General features: G+C 45.7%; 1 protein-coding gene across 3 annotated transcripts; it reads left to right on the forward strand.

Annotated features, from left to right (window-relative positions):
* The first annotated feature begins 14 nt into the window (after positions 1 to 14).
* Positions 15 to 21,187, forward strand: ADAMTS13 (ADAM metallopeptidase with thrombospondin type 1 motif 13). 3 transcript variants are annotated; one of them, XM_074891239.1, is made up of 31 exons: positions 15 to 488; positions 802 to 868; positions 1,703 to 1,986; positions 2,186 to 2,327; positions 2,693 to 2,829; positions 3,614 to 3,697; positions 3,784 to 3,908; positions 4,658 to 4,804; positions 5,140 to 5,274; positions 5,829 to 5,979; positions 6,641 to 6,745; positions 7,214 to 7,365; positions 7,492 to 7,555; positions 8,100 to 8,226; positions 8,436 to 8,584; positions 9,932 to 10,052; positions 10,766 to 10,846; positions 11,119 to 11,300; positions 11,731 to 11,866; positions 13,593 to 13,722; positions 14,363 to 14,552; positions 15,257 to 15,374; positions 15,724 to 15,853; positions 16,462 to 16,641; positions 17,246 to 17,450; positions 17,942 to 18,239; positions 18,371 to 18,496; positions 18,610 to 18,756; positions 19,230 to 19,406; positions 19,752 to 19,936; positions 20,227 to 21,187. In XM_074891239.1, exons 1-31 carry the CDS (start codon positions 414 to 416, stop codon positions 20,374 to 20,376), a joined length of 4,500 nt encoding a protein of 1,499 aa, XP_074747340.1. In that variant the 5' UTR covers positions 15 to 413; the 3' UTR covers positions 20,377 to 21,187. The 3 variants fall into 3 exon arrangements, with proteins under 3 accessions (XP_074747340.1, XP_074747342.1, XP_074747341.1); XM_074891240.1 differs by lacking the exon at positions 18,371 to 18,496 and having other exon boundaries at positions 18 to 488; positions 2,690 to 2,829; XM_074891241.1 differs by lacking the exons at positions 16,462 to 16,641; positions 18,371 to 18,496 and having other exon boundaries at positions 16 to 488; positions 2,690 to 2,829.
* The last annotated feature ends 851 nt before the right edge of the window (positions 21,188 to 22,038 follow it).

Consider the following 22,038-nt stretch of genomic DNA (forward strand, 5'->3'; position numbering starts at 1 on the left):
GCGCTGGGGAGGGCCCCGCAGCCGGGGGGGGGGCGTTTCCCGTGCTGCCGCGGCGGGGCCGTGGGGCCTGTCAGGGCACGGGCTGAGCAGCACAGAGCCCCGTTCTCCCCCCCGCGAATCGCCCCTCGGGTGTTTGGCTGCGAAGAGCGGCTCAGAGCTCGTGATCGCCGCGCTCTTGGGCTGCAGTCAAGTTGCAAACATTGCGCAAAACCTCCCTCCCTCCAGCTGTCCCTGCAAAGCCTCCGGCTGCAGGCCGTTCCCCCCGCTGCCCCTCTCTGCAGAGGCTCAGCTCCCCTGTTTGTTTGAACCCTGCACTCTTCCCTTCCGCTCCACGTGATGCCTTGGGCCAAACTTCGTCTTAATCACCCCTGGGCCGGCGCGGACTCCGCCACGCTGGTTGCGACTCCTCCAGCATGATCGTCAGCTTGACGATCCGGGCGCTCGTGACGCTCCCCTTGGGGTTCTGCTGGCCGTCGGCTTTCCAAGAGGTGAGTTTGACCTCCAGAAAATGCAGTTTCCAGGAAGGCTTTTTTTATTTCTAGGAAAAAAAAAAAGAAGAGACAACACAACGTGTTCTAAGCCAAAATCCATCAAAACTCGCTAATCAAGAAGATAAAGCTGTTTCCTCTGGGTGGCTGTTGTGCAGCCCCATGCTTAGTGCAAAATAAAGCCATGAGAACTTGGCATCAGTACTCGTTGAGTTGTTCGCTGGCGTTCCTTCCAGGTTAGGTTCAGTTAAGTGATAGTCTTGAATCCATTTGTTTTTCTTAAAAATATGTAAAGCTATTCTTCTTCTTGCAGAAATTTCTCGGCGCTTTGGATACGGAAGATGTTTTCTCTTATTTTGGAACCAGCTCAGTGTCTGATGGTATGCAGGGCTCCTTCCTTGGTTTTGGAACACGTCTGTCAGTTTATTTCTAATCCTGTACGTTTGATAACGCTAAGAACACTTATTAACAAACCCTGATCTGACAAGCATTTAGCATTTCTGAGTCGCATTACTCAGCGAGGCAATCCATGTTTCAGTGTGAAAGCGGTTGAAGAACTGGGTCAGCATTTGAAATCTGCTGAAGGAGATATGATAAATCTTTTTGCACATTTCTCCTGGGGTCCTCGTTCTCTCTATTGGTATTCTTCTATGAGATTAACAGATCTAGGTCTTCTGAGTGGGAAGCTTTAGACTGAGAATGGCTTTAAATGCACTTGATAATTTTTTTAAAATAAACACGTGAAGGGACTAGTATTCTGGGTCTGGATTGATGGTAGTTCAGAATAAAGATAAGTTTTAAATTCTCAAATCCTTAAAGCAAGGATATTGTCTGCTTGTGAGTTCACCTAGTGTTCATCGCAGCGTCTCTGTCTGGATTATGATAATTCTCACTCAGTAATACTTAACATCTGAGGAAGTAAAACTCTCTCAGCCTTTGTTAAATGAACCGTTCTCTTTATTGAGAGAGCAAAAGTGCTGATAAATCAGGAGCCAGTTTCAGAGCTGTTGTCTGCTCACAATCAGATTATCCTCACTTCGGAATACATGAAAGCATAGAAGTTCTTTGACTGTTGACACAACGACTCTGAAAGGCCACAGTTGTAATTTGGAGAGTATTTTTTCCTAGAGAGATAGATCATTACATTTGTTTTCTGTGTGTCATCGTTTCTCAGAACTGTTCCCCTTGTCCTGGTCTTGCTTAATTTCTTTCAGTACCTGAGTTTGTTGTTGCTGAGCCGAGTTGCCCTTGTAAAGAAGAACAGATCGGGCTGACGTCCTGTCGTATTCAACATTGCTCCATTGAGGCCTGGGGAGAACTCTATGCCTTTGAATTTCTAGAGGACCATGCCCTCCTTTCCTCTTCCTTTGTGAGCAAGCAAGTGGTGAACTCTTCCTTTAGCTTACTGAAGCGATTCTCAGGCAACTGCTTTGCAGGTGGAAATCCACTGCAACCTCCTGGGGCTAAGTGTAGAGTCACTTACTGTGAAGGGCAGCTGGTGAGTATGTACTGAACTTATTCTTAGAAGCTTTTACAGCCTTTGTAGGTTTGCAGCTTGATGCACCAAACATGTGTGAACCATCTATTCAATAAATCTGAGCATTACAAAGGAGAAACAGGAAGGATATGGCACACAGTTCTCCATTAATAGCAAATGTATTTGGAATAACTCAGAGATGGAATTTCATCTCCTTTAGCAAGGAGTCGTCACTGCAGATGAGGAAAAGATTCATATCAGGCCCGTCAGAAGCAAAGATGTGGCCTTGCTGAAGGACCTTGGCTTCTCCAGACCCCACATTCTCTTCAGAAGTGCTGCAAGAGAGGCAAATACAGCAAGAGGTAATGTACATGGAGAGGAAACCCTGCTTGTTCTGCTTGGAAAAGCTGTCTCCTGGTAGTGGGGTTGCTTGCGTGAGCTCAGGAAAAATTTGTATCTACAAATATATGAGTATACTCAAGTATGTTTCTCACCTCGCTGAGGTGTAGCTCGTGTCCTTTCATTCAGGTATTTGTTATTCTGATAGCATAGATGTGTTTTTAAGGATGCTGGTGGGTGAAAGAAACCAACAGAAGTGGGAAACTTGAGCAAGCAACTGGGGAAGTGGTCTTCCAGCTGTATTACTCTAGTCTTTCAAGAAAAGGGAGTGGATCTGTAGGACCGTTCATATTGTCTTGCATTTTAAACTCCCTGTGCTGTTCAGCAGGGCGGTTTCCTTCTCGCCTGCAGAAGAGGGCTGAGGGAGCTGTCAAACATCTGGAGCTGATGGTTGTAGCAGGTCCAGATGTTTACTTGTACCACAAAGAGGACACGGAGCGATATATTCTTGCCAACCTGAACATTGTGAGTACCTTTCTGTTCGCATTGCTGTCCCAGTGCGAGAGATCAGTGTCACAGGCTGTGTCACAAGCAGACCGACCTCTGTGAGTGCACTTTCAGAGGTGTTTGTGGTTACCTGCTCCTAGTGCAGAGCACTGCTTATGTGTTGGATATTCCTCTCTGCTTCCCCTGGCACTGCATGGGAAGCTTTCCCTTGTACAAGGAGCTGCACAAAGAAAACTGGATGTTAGAAGCTTTGGGGGTGTAGCCTTAAAGCCCCTGTAGAAAATGTAGCTCTTATTTTCATTACTAACATTGTTGTATGTCAGATACAGTAGCAAGAGTTTTATCACCAGAGCCTTGATCCAGTCCCTGTTGCTTTCAGTGAGATTGAACAAGATCCACTGAATTAGTCTTACATTTTAGATTTCAGTGTTTTACTTCTATTACAGGATTTCTCTAAACGTCTTCTTTTGCTATTATTAAGAATTTGTTTACGCATTTCCTGTGTGTATATCGCAAAAAAGTCTTTAGCATGCACTCTCCTACCCTATGAAACTGTTTTCCATGCAGATTCTCCTCTCTGCTGCAGAGTATCTGACAAGTCTAACAACAGTTCTCATGTGTTGACAGATTTATTTACATTTGTAGTGCATACTTTAATGTTGTGCTTCCTGGTGATTTTGTAGTTGCCCCTTATGGTTACCAGGTGTGTTACCTTTGTAGTGAATGCAGCCCTGTTATTGGGAACAGCTAGTGGGAGTCACCCAGGTGCCTTCTTTATTGAATCCTTTCTATCTTTTAACAGGGGGCGGAGCTGCTGAGAGATGCTTCGCTGGGGGCTCATTTCAGGGTTCATCTGATGCAAATACTTGTTTTGAGAGAACCAGAGGTAAGTAGGGAGTGCTCTTATTCAAGTGTCGTCCAAGAGGCTGCTAAAAGCTGTATGAAATGTGCAAACATGTGCCTTCACTCTAGGCGGAGGTAAACATCACAACAAATATCACCTCCTCGCTGATCAGTGTTTGTGAGTGGAGCAAGAAGGTCAACCCCCAGAATGACTCTGACCCCCAACATGCTGATATTGTCCTCTACATCACCAGGTACTGGAGCTCGCCTGGCCTGGGAGGGAATTGGAAACAGGGCTGATGGTGTCCAGTTGTTAGCACAGTGACAGTGATTTGCACTGGGTCTTCTAGCAGCTGGGCATCACAGAGTCTTTAGAAATGGGCTGATTCTCCTGCCCTTAGCGTAATGCAGTTAGTCAGGTGCTGTTTCTTCAGTTTCTGGAGGAACTAGAATATTCCCCAAGCTCTGACCAGCCAGACTTGAGCAGACATTGTGTGCTTCCAGAGCAGCACAGCCAAACCCACTGCAGCTTTTTGTGGGCAGAAAAGCCAAACAGTAACTGGAAGTGAAAACCCACTGGTGCTTTCTATGGAAGATTTCTGACTTTCAGGCTCCTTGCTCTAAATTGCCCTGGCTAAATTTGTCAAAGACAAAAACTTTTCTTGAGTGTAATGGCTTTGTTTTGGTGCTCTTTCTTCAAAGAGGTGATGATACTGCTCTGTCTTTTGCAAATAGGATTAGGTCATTTTAGTCTGTTCTGCTTGTCTGGGGACAGTGAGATTTTTTTAATGTAGGATCACCACAGATTTTGAACAGTGGGGACTCATGGGACCTTACTGCTACCATCTTGCCCCAGGTAGTTCCATGTGTCAAAAGAAATGTTAGGTAGCTGGCAAAGTCAGATCAGGAAAGTGCCAATAAATTCAGTTGAATGTATGGACCTGACTTTATTGGCTGCAATGGTTCTTTGCTTTCTTCTGTGTCTGTCTCCCTTACTTTTTAGGTTTGACCTGGAATTACCTGATGGGAACAAGGAGCTACGTGGAGTGACTCAGTTAGGTGGAGTCTGTTCCTCCTTCTGGAGCTGTGTTATTACCCAGGACACTGGCTTTGACCTGGGAGTCACCATAGCCCATGAGATTGGGCACAGGTCAGTAGGAAAGCCCCAGGGCAGCCCAGTGTGTTTTATTCAGGTAGAAACTGAATAAACACAGTTCAAAGGATTCAGAAGAAAGAAAAGGATTTTTTGGCATAACAGCGGATTTCCCATAGATTATTCAAAACTTTTGGAAGGAGTTCCTTGCATTTCTTGTATTCCTGCATGCTGTGTGACAATTAGAAGCTGCAAAGAGGAGAGAAAACCTTTGTGACAGCAGTAGAAGGAAAAGCTGCAGAGGGAGCTCAGCCCTTTCTTAGAGAAAAGAGACTCTGAGGTAACCCAGCCTCTGGGTTTCTTCTCAGGGCACTGTGCTTCTTCTGTTACAGTCTTGGAATCCCCCATGATGGTGAGGGGAATCGGTGCAGCAGCAGCGGTTACATCATGGGTTCGGCAGGAAACCACAACAGCGTCGACCTCGCCTGGTCGCAGTGCAGCCGAGAAGAGTTCCTGGCCTTTGTCAGGTAAGGGAATGGTTGAGCTCTGTGTGCCCGTGTGGAAGTGTTACCATGTGCTGGGAGCGTAGGAGAGGGCAGGGAAAGACAAAGAATAAAATAGGACATTCTCGGAAAATGAGGAACTGTGAAAGCTTGGGGTTTGTTTATTTCTTATCACTTGTGTCTGTTGCTGAGGTTAAACCCAGTTTTTGGTTCAAGTAGCTGGAAATTACTTTGGTTAGTGACTAACATGCCTGGGCTGTGTTGGACTTCTCAGACACTAGCTCAGCCTGGAATTTTTATTTAAAATGTCAGAGCATCTAGGTTTAAACAAGCATTGCGGGCTGTGAGCTGGCTGGGTGAAGAACAGGAATGGGTTTCTGTTGTAACTTCAGCAGCGGGGAACTGTGAGCATCTCCAGGCAGCTGCTGCAGCTAAATCCATCACAGCCCACAGTAAGCATGTGTTGTCTGGGAAAGCAACAGCCAACTCCCAAAATGAAACTCAGCAGAAGTTTGCAAACATGTCATTGTCCTTACTGCCCACAGCTGGGAAAGTGATATTTCTTATGTCTCTATCAGCACAGGCCAAACAAACTGCTTAAATGACCTGCCGGACATGGACGGCAGCATCCCTGGATGGAAGCCTGGCTTGTACTATGGAGCAGATGAACAATGTAAAATAGCCTTTGGGAGTGTTGCCACAGCATGCACCTTTGCTGACAGCAATGTTGTAGGTAGAAAGTTTGTCTGTCTTGCTAGGGGCAACAGGGAAATGTTCTGGAGCCAAGATTCAGGAAGAGGGAGCTGGACACATTTTTATTATAAAGGGAGGGAAGGTGCGTTCCTGCCACAGATTTCTTGGCAAAGAACAAACCTTTAAAGGCTTTTAAAGTCCTTCTCTTCTCTCCATGACCCCGTTCATCCACGTAAGTCTCCTTTAAGGTTTGCACAGTACCCAGAGCCTCTGTCCAAACAGGGGCCTGGCAGTGCTAGTGCTGGGTACACCTACTCAGGGTCCAGTCTTGGGGAGCTCTTGTTCATTGGATTCCTTCAGCTTCCCACCTTTGCTCAACTCCCCATGTCTGAGAAATGCAGCATGGCTAATAGCTGCTGGACGTGTTTTGTTAATGAGGAAGCACTAAGGTGGGTGAAACTTTAATTGCTTCAGTTGATCATCTTCTAGCATTACAGCTGGCAGTGATAGTCTTCTGACATGCCCACAACTTTTGCCCAGTAGCAGGAGAAATGAAGGGACTTGTCTGCACTGTTGAATAGCTGTGGGGAAACCAGACATCTGGGACATGCACCATTTAAATGGAGCAGCTTTTGGGACTGCTGTGTTGATGAGCCTAAGTGACTCCCTGAACTCCCTGATTTTCTTGTCACACCAGGACATATGTGAAGTTCTCTCATGCCACGTACAACCAGGAGACAAATCCAGCTGTACTCGGCTTCTTGTTCCCCTCTTGGATGGTACTGAGTGTGGAATCAATAAGGTAAGGAGGCTGATGATCAGAAGTGGGTGTGGGTTCCATGGAGCTCGTTAGACAGCAAGACATTGTTGGTGGCTGGAAGGTACGTGGCACTCAGGGCCCCTCGGCCAGGGAGCTAAGGCCAGACACTCCAGTCACAAACTGGTACCAGCTGATCTTGGTGTTTCCCTCTCATCTGTATCTCTGGAGTTGCTTTGCAGTTCTATAGCCTGATATCTGAGCTCTCCTCAAAGGCTTTGCTTTCTACTTGAGATGACCTATCAGCTATTTGTTTTAATCCCAACCTCATGTTAGACCATAATTAGGAACGGGACCCTTCTAGGCTCTTGTAAGAAGGTGCCTCATTCATCTTGGGATCCTCCGTTACGCTCTGGCCTGCAAAGAGATGGAGACTTAAGCCACCCTTGTAGATCCCAGCCCTCCTGGGTTCACTGTGGCGCTGCTGCCAATTTTCTATATTCTTGGTCTTAGTGGTGCTCCAAGGGCCAGTGCAGCTCTCTGGAAGAACTGAACCCCATGGCTGTGGTCCATGGGCAGTGGTCTGTCTGGAGCCCCTTCTCCTCCTGCTCCCGCAGCTGCGGAGGTGGAGTTATGACAAGGCAGCGGTTCTGTAACAACCCCAGGTAAGAGGTGGGAGCTGGGGAGTTTACAGGGTCTCTTGGCTGAGTCAGGGCCACGGGGTCTGAGTCTTGCACTTTGCTTGGGGCAAACCTGCTTCTGCTGAGGAGTTCTTCTCCTGTTATTTCCAGGCCTGCTTTTGGGGGGCAGGAATGCCATGGTGCCAGCATCCAAGTGGAGATGTGCAATACTCAGGTAGTGGAGCTCATCTTCTGCCCTTTTTTCTAAATGCCGTTTAACTCTTGGAGAGCTGTATGGTTTGGGACTGTACTTCTCACAGCTGACTGCTCTGGGAAGAAGAACTAAAGATCTGGCATACGGCCTCCATCTGTCTGACAACAGAAGAGGTATTTGTTCCACTGTGTCTGAAGACAGCAGTATTATTTAATAGCACTGTTCACGTGCAATGAAGCATTTTCCCTATGCCTTCATAGCAGGACAGATGCTGAGAAAACAGTGACTCACTTAATGATAGTTTTCTTCAGAGAGACATTCTTATGTTGTTCCTATTTTCCTTATCCATTTATTTTGTATAAATAGCAAAGATACCAGCTTCCAAACACAATTCTCTGCATATCCCGCAGCCTCTCTTTAAAGTGGTTTTCTTTATTTGCAGTTGTTTTGGTGTTTTACTTACCAGCCACTGCTTTCTGCCTCTAGCTAGTGGGTAAAATGCTGCTTGGGATTCCGTGCTCAATAACCTCCTTTCATTACCCATACAATTCTCTCTGGGATGTAGGCCTGTTTGATGACCCAGCAGGACTTTATGGCTGAACAATGTGCAGCTACAAATTTAAAGCCACTCTATCTCACTGTAGAAGCACCATCCTTTTATACCTGGACTTCTGCTGTTGGCTTTGCCAAAGGTAAGGAAAGACTGAGAAACTGTGGTTTCTTTGTGAAGGGGAGCGCTCGTGGACCGGTCTGTAGTCAAAAGGCTGTTTCACTGATTTAGTTTTCACACGAAACCTGGATACTCTTTCTGTCGGATCCTTTTGACTCCTTCCTGTTGCTTGATGGTCAGCCACGTGCCTTTCTGAAAGAGTAACTCCTTTCTTCTGTCTGCCTCCTCCAGGGGACATGCTCTGCAAGCACATGTGCAGGGCCGTTGAAAGCGAATTCATGGTGAGCCGCGAAGACAGTTTCATAGATGGAACCAGATGTGAGCAGGATGACTCTGAGCACCATGGGGCTTTCAATCTGTGTGTAATGGGAAGCTGCAGAGTAAGTGACTGGGGAATCCAGGTGAACCTCTGATGTATGCTGCACCAAAGGAGTCTCCTAGGAGCAGGGAAAAAAGCCACAGTGTCCCAAACAACGGAGTGAGCTCTTCCCAAAAGAAGAGAGTTTTGTTCTTGGCTTGTTGGCTGGAGTCCAACAAATCTACTGTTCTGTCTGTGCGTCCAATGCCAATGCCCTCTAGATAAGACATGCTGCTAATTATGCAGTAAGTACATAAGGCTATTCATCCCTAATCCAAGAAGCAATTGGTTTATGAGTTGGTTGAGGAGACATCATTAGCTGTTCAGTTTGCGTGGTATAAATAGCCCTAGAAAATGCTGACTCTGTGGAGAAAAGGCACATGATTTGAACATACCGGGTCAGTGGCAAAATAAGGAGTAAAACCTGGGAATCGTAACTCGACAAATTGATTGTTGCAGTATCACTAATCAAAACGGATGTATAACTTTTTCTTTTTTTCCTGGATTGGACATGAGAAAAGCATTCCTTCATGATGAACTTGAATATAACTCCCCCGCACTGTCTGCATTTTACTAACTGCTCAGTGCTGACCCAGTTGTATGTTTTCTGTTGTTTCTTTACATTCCCAGAATACACTTTCAACATTTTATGTTTTTCTCATTATCCTCGTGTTCACAATGTTTTGTAATGCATTTCCACCGAGTGAACAGCAGAGGGTGTAGGCATAATCTATTCTGATTTCTGCTGTTCTATTGGCAACAGTGATAAATGTGCATGTCCCAAAACCTGGGATCAGTGCCTCTAGCATAAATTCAGCAGTTGCACATGTTTTGCTGCTAAGCCTGGTGAGATCCTGCTGTAGCTTTGTGTAAATTAGTCTTGTTCATGGGAATGAGGATAGAATCTCTTTTCTGACCTCCGTGGGATTGAAGGCCAGGCCGAAGGATGTGAGCTAGGTTTGGGGAGCTAAAGATTCCTTTAGAAGCTGCCATTCATGTTTACTGTTCTCCTGGGTGGGTTTGTTGGGTTTCCCCCCCGCCCCACCCTCCAGAAGGAGTTTGTAAAAGAGAGGGAGTGCAGAGCCTTTGGTTTAGGTCACAGGAGAAATCTTTCTGGGCTGCTTCTTATGGGAAAGAAAATGTCACAGTTAATGAAACTTGTACTCTCAGCTAAGGCTTTCCAATCTCTGGCTTTGCATACTCTGTGCAGTAGTACAGCTAGGCACAAATGCATCTTTGTCTACGTTGTCATCTTAAATTTGAATTACAAATGAAAAGGGCAGTTTCAAGAATTCAGGCAATGTTGCCTTCATTTGCTTGTTTTCTTCTCAGAATAGACAAGTCTTGACAGACTCTCCCCTTTGCTCAGGCATTCGGATGTGATGGCCAGATGGACTCCAAGAAGATAATGGACTCTTGCAAGGTCTGTGGGGGTGATAATACAACTTGCACCAGAGTGAGTGGATCTTACACAGAAGGAAAAGCTAAAGGTGTGTGGTCCTCAGGCTCAACATTATGGTACTGCTTGTGTGCTGCATATTTGTGTGCATATTCAGTGTTGATAATCTTCTGTATGTGACTTACTGTTTCTGCTTCTGCTGGATTTTATTTTTATGGAGGATATGGCAATAGAGTTTGGGTAGTCAACAGAGAAGACGGCTAAGATCTGTAGCAGGGAGTAGCTGTTGTGTAGGCAGAGTGACTTTTTGGGTCATAATTCTTCTCTGGACATGGGTCAGAAATGTAGCCATTTGGGAAGTCAAGCAAATTACTGGAAGCTGGGGGCTGTTTCAGATGCTTCCTGAGATGTTAAACATCCATTTGGGAACTGATCTGGCTCTTGCAGTATCACATATAGATATTAGCAGAGAACATAAAAAGAACAAAAGAAAGGTGAGAACTGGACACAGAATTCAGTTCGGTTTTGTTTGCTGTATTCACCATCACTGTGTTCAAGCCAAGCTGCTAGAGCTAAGGTCAGTGTGAATTTAGTCTGCTGGCGATCACTGTTGTATCTTTAATTTTTTTTGTATTAGCTATATAATGCCTGTCTGCAATTAAGCCTTGTTGCTGCCCGTAAGGCTTGTCCTCCAACGGGTGGGTGCTAGTAAGGTGACGAGGGGTTGATCTGTAATCCTCAGTCTTTTTAACAGAGGTACAGCAATGGAAGGTGACCATGTCTTCTTTCTTTCCGTCCTGCCAGTGTACGTTACATTTCTGACCCTGCCTTATAACACCACCTTGGCCCATGTTATCAATCGGAGACCACTCTTCACACATTTGGGTGAGTTGAATGAAAAGGAGAGGAGGGACTACAGGCAGGGCTAAAATAAGCTTGTAAAAACAAAACTGTGGAATTTGGAAGGAAAGTTCTTGATGATGCAATTTGTTTGTGGGATGCTCTCCAGTGGGAAGTGGTAGAAGACACACCCTTTGGGATGCCTGACTTAGATCAAACTGGTTTCTAGCACATGGGCAGTCTGTAGCTGCCAGCACCGGGGGATCCTGGTGACCACAACGTATCTCTTAACCTCACTGCTACTTTTGCTCCTCTAGCTGTGAAGGTTAAAGGAGAGTATGTGGTTGCTGGAAAAGGAAAAATCTCACTGAATGTCACATATCCGTCAGTTCTGGAGGACAGCCAGATCAAATACAAAGTGTTTCTCACCAAGGACAACCTGCCAAGACTGGAGGAAGTCCATGTGGATGGGCCAACACAAGAAGAAATTGAAATACAGGTAAATTAAAATAGCAGAGTTGGAAAGGGGCCAGTCAGAACTGGCCAGGCTGAGTTTGTGTAGCTCTGCTGCAGTGCAGAGGCCAGGTGTAGTACGCTTTGTGTCCAAGGGCAGTGGAGATGGTGTTCACTAAGAGTGATGGTGGTGTTCTTCTTGGCAGAGATTGAGGGTTGGCTGCCTACAGGCTTTCCGCAGGCCTGGGGGATGGTTGCGTGGGGAAAGGCATACTGAGTTAAACCTTTTGCTTGGCTTAATCTTTTTTCAGTGCCCTGTGCACAGGGTGAGTACTCTGCATCTGGCAAGAACTGGGGGTCATAGCATTGAGGCTCAGGATTGGATGGAAAAAAGGGGGACTAGCTTCTCTTATCTCCATCCTAAGAAAGTAGTCTGAGTTGATTTGTGCATTGACCACAACTTTTTCCTTCACCAGGTCTATCGAAGGTATGCAAAAGAATATGGCAATGCCACCAACCCAGACATCACCTTCAGCTACTTTGTCCCCAGAGAGAATCTGACATATATGTGGATTCCTCAGCAGGGGCCATGTTCAGTGACCTGTGGGGAAGGTGAGGCAGCAGTACTCAATATTTACTTTTTACGGAGATCTGGGCAGAATTCTAGTTTGGCTGACTCGTAATCTCCCCGATCTTTACTCCACAGGCTCTCTTGGGCTGACTGAAAAAAATATGACGTCAGTGATAGATACTTGATTAGAACTTACTAAACAACTGAACTGAATTTAAAAGCAAATTGCTGAAAGTGAGCAGCAGTTGCCAGTGTTGAACTGAGCCAAAGCAGAGTGATACAGCTTTTGAATTAAATTAGCAAATCACCAAATATCTGAATCCTTAGAGTAATAGTGAAAACGTTTGATTGTGAGGAGGATTTTTAAATAGGTTTTAACTGAACTTTTGGTTTTAAGACTAAGTAATTTTCTCAGAGTTTTCAAAGTTATTGAAGACTATAATTTGAAGCTGGCTAAACATCGAAAGTCTGACACCAAAGTGGTATCTAGTGTCTAACTAAAGCCTCAGAGCTAATTATGAAACTTCCTTCTTAGAATTCTATTCCTGTGCCATGGCTAATCCTTTCTGTCTCCCTGAAGAAATCATAATGCAGATTGTAACAGATCACTCTGGTAGACAGTCTGACATCTCGTTTACCAGATAATACAGATGACACTGGCAAGCCTCTAGACTTTTACGACAAAGATTTAGAAAATACATTAATGAATACTTGTATAAGTCAATCTGTAGGACTTGTTGGAGAGGACTGTGTCTGGAGAGCTTTTCTCCAGCAGATTGCCCAGGTGAACTGACTGCTGAAATCCTGAATTAAAGGACTCAAAAAGCTCTAGGGCCTCCCAGCTAATGCAGTCACAAACAAAAAAAATGAGAAATCTGGGACTTAAAATAACAGAAAGTTGAGAATCCAAGCTGAAATTGTATCTTGACTGCTGAAAGTCATGCTTAGGCCCTCCTTACCGATAGCCGTTATTTGAAAACAAGGAAGGCAGTGAAAAGATAACACTGCTGATTGAGCCTTGACATTTGCTTCTCAGGGTCATGCTCTTTGAGATTCAGGAACGCCAGTTGCTCTTTGTGGGTGCCTCATTCACTGCAAAACAGACTCTTTACAGCTTTGCTTGTAACTTTTTTAAGTTTGGATTTTCACCTGCTTTTACCTGTTAGGTTCAGTATTGTTAAAGATCTTGTTTATAGCTGTAGTTTATGAATATTTCATTTCTTGCATGCCACAGGCACTGCAAGTCTGCAGTTTCTCTTCCAGTACCTCTAGTCTAGTTTTGGATATTGATGACCACTTTGAGGACATTGGCACGGTGCTGTCTGGGTACAAAGGCTGCGTGATGATATTACATTATTAGTTCTACAGAACGTCATTTAAAAATGGTTGACTGCTAGAGCTTATTTTCAGCAACTTGTCCCTCATCAGTTAGACATCATTAGAAGTAATTTGGACCAAATTATGATTGATGTCCTTGTTCTTGCAAACAGCCAATTTAGAGTAATCTTTCCATTTTGGCAGTGGATTGTCCATCAAACTTCTCATCTTCTGGGGTATTCATGTTGGAAAGTCACTTCAAAACTCTTGAGGAAAAATTATATCAGCAAGAAGGGGTTTGTGTGTTTGTAGAAAGTCTGTGTTCCCAAATATGCCATTTTCCTACAGAGATGATTTGAGCAAAGCGAAATTACTGCATCTTCCTAGCATAATAGAGGTGAACTGTTCACTTTCTTTATAACTTCCTTTGCTTTTCCTTTTGTATCCCAGGGATGCGGCCAGTGGATCATGTGTGCTTTGACCAGACAAAGAATGAAATAACAGAGGATCGGTGGTGTCTGGAGCTCCCACAGCCCCTTTCAGAGCCCAAGCCCTGTGCCCTGGAGCCATGCCTGTACAGGTTGGTGTTCCTGGAAGCTCAGCTGAATTCTTGCTTCGCTTGTCCTTTCTCTGACAGCTAATCCAGTCTCTGCAGTCTCATTTGCATAGTGCAAGGTGAAAAAAAGGAGAGGTATGAAGTCGTTTCTTCCTAATTATAATGGCGTAGTGGATCCCAGACCATGTTCTGTATTTCCTGGTCCCATGAGGTAACTGAGATGTCAGCTGAATGAATGGGAGATAGTCCTTCCAATATTTTATGGTAGTCTGCTAAATTAAAATACTTTGAGGGCATGGCCAGAAGATGTCTGCTCACATCCTTTCCAAGACTGTGCCAACAAAGATTTGATCTTACTCTGGAGGGAGACCCTTGTGTTAATCAGACTGGAAAGAGGACCAAAAGCCAAGCCTGCCCAGATCTTGTAGACATTGTAGTTTTTAATAAAAAGTGATTACACTGTGAACTATAGCTCTTTAGCTTAGACAGTTTTAGTCCTAGAGAGCTGTCAGTGCAAAGACTTAAATTTCCAGCAGTTGTCCTCTCAATCGCATCCAGACAAGGCTTTTGAAATAGAGAAGCTGAATACTCTATATGACCCCTTTCTGTAATCAGTGGCATGATCCAGATGAGAAATAGGGTGATGCATCTACTTCCCGTTTAGGTGGAAGATGTCTCACATAGGTGAGTGCTCTGCTGTCTGTGGAACTGGAGTTGCCCAGCAGAATCTGACCTGTGTACAGTTTCACGATGGATTGGAGACTGTTGTGGATGACAGCTTGTGCCCAGCAGAAGAAAAACCCCTCTCAGTTGTGCCGTGTGTGGTTAATGTCTGCCCTTTAGGCTGGGACAAAGTGAGTTTACTGGCTTGGCTTATTTCAGGAGTTTCACTGGGAGATTTGCATTTGTGATCCACAGGAGGCTTACCAGTTAAGAACCACCACCTTACTACTGGAGTCTGGGAGGGTGGTTTACACCAAGGATGTCTGCCCAGTTAAAGGTTCATCCTACTACTTTAGACAGCTCTGTCCCTCTTAATTTATGTGCTGGATTCATCAATTCATAGTCTTGGTTGGTTTAGGACAGCTGTTGACTGTGTTCCTTCTTCATTTCTCCTCGCAGAGTCCAACAAAACTAAAACCAGAAATAACCCCTGGTCCTCTAGGAAAAATCTCACTGGTAAACAGAGAGGTTCTGACATGGTGGGGAGGATTGCTAGCAGGGAAGAGGGCTTCTCAGCACAGGATCACTGGTCCAAATCCACTGCCAGGCTTACATTTACAGATGGGGAAGATACTGCTTTAGGCATCTCCAGTCTCAGGTATCTCTCTTCAGGTAGTTTGAATTAGGAGGGGTCTTGGCTGTTGGATGTCCTTAGCTATTCCTGATACTTATACGTTCTGCAAAAATGGAGTAAGTGCTTAAATGTGCCTCTTTCTTCAGTGACAGCAAATATGTTGTAGGCTTGATCTGGAGGTATCCCCCAGCTTCATTAGACTGGGACCACTGTGGAAAGCAGGTGCCAACGTCAGTCTGGGTCTTTTTGCTCTGTTCTGAGGAGGAAGATGCACCCTTACTTCAGACTTTGGAGTCACTTGGGCATATCCAACTGGAAAATCGGACTGTGTACGTCTGGAGCCCTCTAGCTGGAGAGTGTTCTGTCTCCTGTGGGAGAGGTGAGATCTTTCAGTGCTGCAGGGAAATGTTACTTGGCTGTAGGTGTGAGCTCAGTGCCTAGGAACCTCAGGGACCTGGTCTTTTCCCCTCTACAGTTCTAAGTGCATGTGTAGCTGTGGTCACAATTTTTTGAGTCTGGAAGAGGCAAGGGGACCTGACTCGGGGAATAGTTTAGAGGGCTGGCTGGCTGGCTGCTGTGCTTCGGAGTTGCAGGGCATGAGTGCAATAAGTGTGCCTGGAGCTTGGGCAGAGTTTGCTGCTTTTGTACACACAGATGTGACTGACACTGCTTGGCTTATTTTCAACCCTCGCGTGTATGCCATGCACTGAGATTGCTTCCCTTTCTAGGTGAGACTCAGCTACAGTATGTATGTGTGGCTTTTGACACTAGAGAAGAAACCCAGGAAGAAAATTGTCACCCAGTGCCAAAGCCAGAGAGCAGGATGGAAGTCTGCGATCTCAGACCCTGCCCACCAAGGTAAAGCAGTTATCAGGAAACAACGAGCCAGTGAGAGGGTCTTTCCTTCCTCTCTCTATCTCCAGGGACACGGTAAAGTAAGGGTCAAGCTACTCCGAGGATGTTATCTTCCTCTCCCCTTCTTTGAAAGCCCAGCCAGCTGCAAAAACAGTAGCGCTGATCCCCACTGAGCAAACTGAGTCTTTCCTGGGCTGGTATATTCTCAGGCAGAACTTATTGAAGTCTTTGAGTCAAGGGAAAAGCTGAAAACCTCTTGATCCCTTATTGCCCTGGGGAAGTAGGAACAAATCCATAACTGCGAAAGGTGGTGACACATTTGCCAGCTGTACAGTTTCCACATAGCATCAGGGAAAGTAGCTAGAATTAGATGCTCAAAGAATCTGGAATAGCCGCTCTGAGAACTGAAGGAAATTGATTGCACTTTCCTTAGGATTTATGGTATTGCAGACTGTAATCAGTGGGGTGGCTGCTGATCTCTCAAACATGAGCCAGTGTACGTGTGTGCATTAACAGAATTCCAGTTGTACTTCCATAGGCTGGTTGGATTTAACATCCAGTGAAGACGGGTGACAGCTGGCGGTACTCACTGATGGCTGTGTTATTCCCAGGTGGCATTACAAAATGGGCTCATGCAGTGTAAGCTGTGGAGGAGGTGTGATGCACAAAGTCCCCTACTGTGCAAGGGAGACCGGGGAGAAGGCAGAAGAGATTGTGGCAGACACCGAGTGTGATGGTTTGCCTCGCCCAGAGGAGCAGGAGCCGTGTAATTTGGAGCCATGCCCTCCAAGGTCAAAATGGCCACACGGGCCACAAGAACGTGCACTGGGAAAGAGCAGTTGTCCATGAACACTTATGGTGTGATCTAAGATATGGCTCAGGGTTGACAAATGGAGCAGAGCTTGCCCTGCCCTATTTGCTGTGGGACTGCAAAGCCACTGGCATCTGAACTTTTTTCTAAGTACTACAGGATGACGCTCCCAGGATGAAATACCCTGCGTCAGTTCCTGATCTGACTGTTCAGAGTGGTGTGTGTTTTGGAGGGAGATAAGATTGTTTTTGAAGTTAAGCCTGTGTATGTCACCCTGGGGAAGACTGTAATGGATGCAGACTAAGACTCAACATATGTTTGGAGTCTCTGGGCTTCTAGCAAAATGTGAATGCCCTCTGTTTGGGTCCAAGGCCAAACCTGCTCCAGACTGCCCAGCCTTGTTTCAAAGACTGCCTTCTAAGTACCATAGGCAGCAAAGTGTGTGAGGTGGAGGGGTGAAGAAAGCTGCTGAGAAGCAGAAGGGGGAAGGATGAGGGAGCTGCAGTGCGTTTTCTACAGCAAGAGATAGTAGAAGGTGGGGATTCATCACTAACTTAATTTTTCTCCTCCGTGTCCTCTGTCAGGTGGAAGGTAACCCCAGCTGGCTCCTGTTCCTCCAGCTGTGGGCTTGGCTTAGCTGTTCAGCTGGTCACCTGTGTGCAGATTCACCAAGGCAAGGAGATTTTGCTGGAGGAGCGTTTGTGTCCTGCGGCAGAGAAGCCCCTTACCAGTGTCCCTTGTGTCATCCGGATGTGCTCTTATGAATGGAGCTTCAGCGAGTGGACGGAGGTATTTTCTCCCATTCAGATGCAGAATTTGGTGTCTAGTGCAGCTGTTTTATAGCCATTCACTTCCCTAAAGCATCCAGGGGAGAAGTACCACTTCTGCCTTGTATATTTACCTCCCACAGAACTGGTGAACTGTTTCTAGGGATGTTTTCTCTCCTTTCCACTGCCCTGTGTTTAGCTTCCCACCTTTCTCAGCTGAGGTTTTGGCTGCAGTTTAAAAGTGGTCCTTGACATGTTTTCTTCTGGAATGCAGATCTTTTGGGATTTTTTTTAGGAAGTGGTTCTGCAATTCAAAGATATAGTTTGGAAGATTCCCTGGGAGGTGGGCCATCTTATAGCTGATGAAACTAGAGCACTGAAAGGGCAAGTGACAGAACAGCATCAGTGAACAAAAATCAGCCCTCCAGATCATGCCTGAACCAATAAATGTGTTTATTTCTAAATACCGACCGAAACACATGTATAAAGGCCTGTGGGTTTCTTCCTCCGCAGTGTTCAACTTCATGTGGGAATGGCATTCAGACACGGCAGGATTTCTGCCTCAACCCGCTAACCCGTAAGCACGTGAACCCCATCTTCTGCAGGCGCTTCCCCAAGGCCATTGTGGTACGTGGCTGCTCCGCAGGGCCCTGCCCTGAGCAGGTGGTGGGGACCGGGTCCCGTGGAGCAGGACTGCAGACAGTGACACAAGCCACGCTGACGATGGCCACAGCTGCCAAAGAGGCGAGGTACAAGGACCTGGATCTTCCTCCATCTGCTGTGCCTCGGGAGCAGACAAAGACCAGTGGAGGTGAGGAGGACACTGCCAAAAGGTAGATAGGGGCTTACTGCCTGCAGCTGGGTTGTGGTGACCCTCCTGCCGTACAGGGACAGGAAAGGGAGTACTCCTGGTTAGGAGGGACAACATGCTGTTCCTGCCAGCGTGCCATGAGCTGTCCATGTTGTCTGAGCTAGGAGCAATGACTCCCTTCCCTGGGCTTCCCAAAGCTCTTCTGACCTGGGACTCCTTGGGGCAGCAGCTGACTCTTCCTGTGCTCCACCCAGAAGGTGGGCACACTGTTGGCCCTTGTCTGTTCATCATGCCACAAAGGGAATGGGGGCTGTTTTTCAGCAGCTGTAGTTCCTTCTGGATGTGTTTCTCATCTGTCTCTGCTGTACAGGTGTCTGTGGAAAGCTCTTTCTTAATGCTACCAGCGTCATCAACATGACAGGTGGAGGGAGCGGCGACTGCACTGTGGCCATCGGACGTCCTCTCGGGGAGGAGATAACAGTCAGCGTCCTGGAGAGCTCCCTCAACTGCAGTGCAGGTACCGCCCAGGGTGTGCTGGGGACTAGCCTGGCCCTTTGGGGGTGCCCTCTGCACCTCATTTGCCCATGTGCTTTTGGTACCCTGAATGGTTCTTGCTACCTTGGAGCCTGTGTAATCTCTGAAACGATTCTGCAAGTTTTTCTGTCCCACCAAGTCTTTGCCAGGTGGGACTAAAGGAAGATGATGCCTTTCCTCCCCCTACATAATGGTTTCTTACCTGTTTTGTTGATAGATATGAGATGAAAGGAGTTTTGTGGGGTTAAAGAAGCTGCTGTCTTTGGCCTGTTGTAAACTCTGTCTGTAATATACCCTCTTGCTGGAATCAGTACAGTTAGATTAGTTAACTGGACTGTTTTCATGACATATTTTGATAAGATGCAGAAATTACTTGATTCCAGACCTATATAAAGTATGTTGTGGCCTTTTACTTAATGTCAAAGTGTTTCTAGTCCCTGTGCTCATCCATTCCAGGTGAGATAGTGCTGTTTTCTGGGCGGATGATGTGGCGGACAGGCTGCAGGAAGCTCCCTTTGTCACTGATAAATTCCAGAACGAATACGCTGATTGTGAAACAGCGTGTTTTGCTGCCAGGAAATGGGGTCATTCTTCAGTACAACAGCAGAACTGCAACTAAAAAATATTACCAAGGTACCTTACTGAAAGCTTTGCTTTTGCTTTAGATTAAGGCACCCATGACAAGGCCCGCAGAGTTCCACAGGTCACGGTTGCTTATGGACGTTTATGGAAGCCTCGCTTCATTTTTAGCAGCTAATAAGCCCCTCCTTGAGGAGTGTTGGAATTAATATTACTTGTGGACTACGCCTCTGTTTTAAAGACAAGCCCCCTGCAGGTGTTTGCTGATGCTTGGAGGTTCCCAGATGAAAATCCTTAGAGAAACTTTTCTGCCTGTGTTTAAGTTAAATGATTTCTTTCTTGGAGAGGCTGGACGCTTCTCTCAGTCATTTTCTTTTCTGCTCCCTTTCCTCTTCTCAGACTGTGACAAGCAGCTGTTTGGTCCCCAAGGTGAAATAGTGAATCCTGTGCAACTGCCTGATCAAAGGCAAGAAGTAGTGTGTCGGACCTTCATCAATGTGGCTCCTCGACATCGCATAGCTATCCGCGCCCTATATGTTGACCTGGGCAATGACAGCAACCAAACACATTTTAATTACATCCTGGTGAGTCAGAAACTTAAAGGGGATGATTTGGATGGGAATGGACCCATCTCCTCATTAGACATTTCTATCCAGATGCAAAGTTCAGTCACGAATCCTAGAGGGTCAGACTCTGATCCTCTGTTATGTAAATGTAGATGTGAAGGAGCACTACTGATGTCTACTGTATTTCTTCTAACCTTTGTATAGGGCAGCTTTTCCCCCTGAGTGATCAATTTGCAAGTCCCCACTATTTTGTGGGTACTTCACTTGTAGGCTGCTATGATATAATGGTTTGGTCTTTCTTTATGCAGCTCCGTGATGTAAGCACCATGAAGACAATGGTGTTCCACGGGAAACAACAATTCTTCTGGCAATCAACAGGAAGCCAAGCTGAAATTGAATTTCATGAAAATATTAAGGATCACCGAACCAGTTTCTGGGCTGAATATCATGCTATTTAGCCCAAATAAAAGGGGCCAGGGACACTGTGCTGAGAAAGGCCGTGGTCCAGTTAGTCCCTGCTGTTCACTGCTCAAGGTCACATAAGTCATTTAATCTTTTTGCAACTGCTTCCACATCTATTGAGTAAGAACAACAATACCTACTGACTCCTTTGGGATCTCAGTTAATATTTATAGAGGTTATGCAAAAGACATGTAACTACCAAATATTTAGCAAATAGTCCTCATACAGATTTTCTGTTTGTGCTGATTGGTATTAATGCAGTTTACATGTCTGCAGTAGTGACTTGGGCACTGAAGTCTCAGGGTCCTGCTTCTGTAGTATGCTGTGACCTTTTAGGATAGTGATTACTCAGTGGCTCAGTGTCCCATTACAAACCTCTGTATATCACAAGTAGCTACGATTATGGTTTAGCCATTAAGTTCACTCTCCTGCGGTGTAAACACCCCTTAAAACCGAGGCCCATTGAAATTCTGGCATGTTATAAAGAAGGCAAAGATATGTAGGAGGATGAATGGCTAGCACAAGAAGACTAGAGATGTGTGAGGGCAAGACAGTTTCTTTGCCCAGGACGGCAGTGCAACACTAGGAGAGGTCACTCAGAAAGCTTGAATGTTTTGAGGAGTTGGCTAAACTGAGGCACTGCTGACCTGGTCAAGCCCTGGTGACAGCTGGCTTTATCTGGGAGGACTAAATGACATCCAGAGGTCCCTCCTGAGCCACCCCTTCTGTGGTTCTACTATTATATATCTGACAGTGATAGCAGTATACTTCTTTTCTATGGGAAAATAAAATAATTCTGTCTCTTAATGATGGGTTTGGTGCCAAGACATATTTACACAGATAAGAACAGTGGCTGTGCTATTAATCTGCTTGTATCTCCATCTCACAGGAACTGTGCAGTGAGAGATTGTTGAGACTGCACGACACTAGTTGTAACAGGAAGAAGTATTTTAGAGCAGTGACAAATACTCGAGTTTGATTTAAATACATTTTTTAGGTTGTTTTTACTTAATATCTTGAACATTGGACCATGCTTTGGTCCAAATCTGTCATCCTCCTCAAAATCACAATATACTGTTTAAGGGGTCTTTTCTGCACCTGGAGCCTGGCTGGACACATCTCCCCTTGCTCTTCACGCTGCATGCAATAAATGGTTCTGCCTGGGCAGTTTTAACCCTGCTTCTGCTTTCTTTCAGTTGAATTCTCTGACATTTTTTTAACAACTGCAAAATCTTATTTTCTTCTGCCTTCTTAATAGCTGTTTTTTGCTGGTTAAGCCTGGAGTTTTTTGCTTGCCAGCCTCCAGATTTACGTTCCATTCCTGGAAGAGCTAGAAACTAGATTCTTGAAGCAAGATCCTTGAGGAGCTGGATGTATCAGCTATCCCACTGCAGTGCGTGGGTGATGCAGGCATGGGCCTTCATTTCCTGTCTAACAGGAGATGTTAATGAAAAGTCATCCTTTTCTTAATCCTTTTTTGTAACCTTTTAGCAGATGGGATCTGTCTTCCCACTCTGCTCTGGATCCCAAGTCTCACTGCTATTTATTGTTGCCGATCAGCTATGCAGAGTGCCTGGTCTGCAGAGATGGGCTCTGGTTACTGACCGTGTGCTCGAGGTTCGTTTGCAAAAAATGCAGCTGTTGTGTTTATAATTGAA

This window comes from Strix uralensis, chromosome 21 (assembly GCF_047716275.1).
Source record: "Strix uralensis isolate ZFMK-TIS-50842 chromosome 21, bStrUra1, whole genome shotgun sequence".
Taxonomy (NCBI): domain Eukaryota; kingdom Metazoa; phylum Chordata; class Aves; order Strigiformes; family Strigidae; genus Strix; species Strix uralensis.

Bases quoted from the DNA above. Each gene is read 5' to 3' on its own strand.
- ADAMTS13 (XM_074891239.1), top strand. From the start codon at position 414: ATGATCGTCAGCTTGACGATCCGGGCGCTCGTGACGCTCCCCTTGGGG. The intron at 11,301-11,730 runs GTAAATTAAAAT...TTCCTTCACCAG, and splicing joins AAGAAGAAATTGAAATACAG to GTCTATCGAAGGTATGCAAA. The intron at 19,937-20,226 runs GTGAGTCAGAAA...TTCTTTATGCAG, and splicing joins CACATTTTAATTACATCCTG to CTCCGTGATGTAAGCACCAT.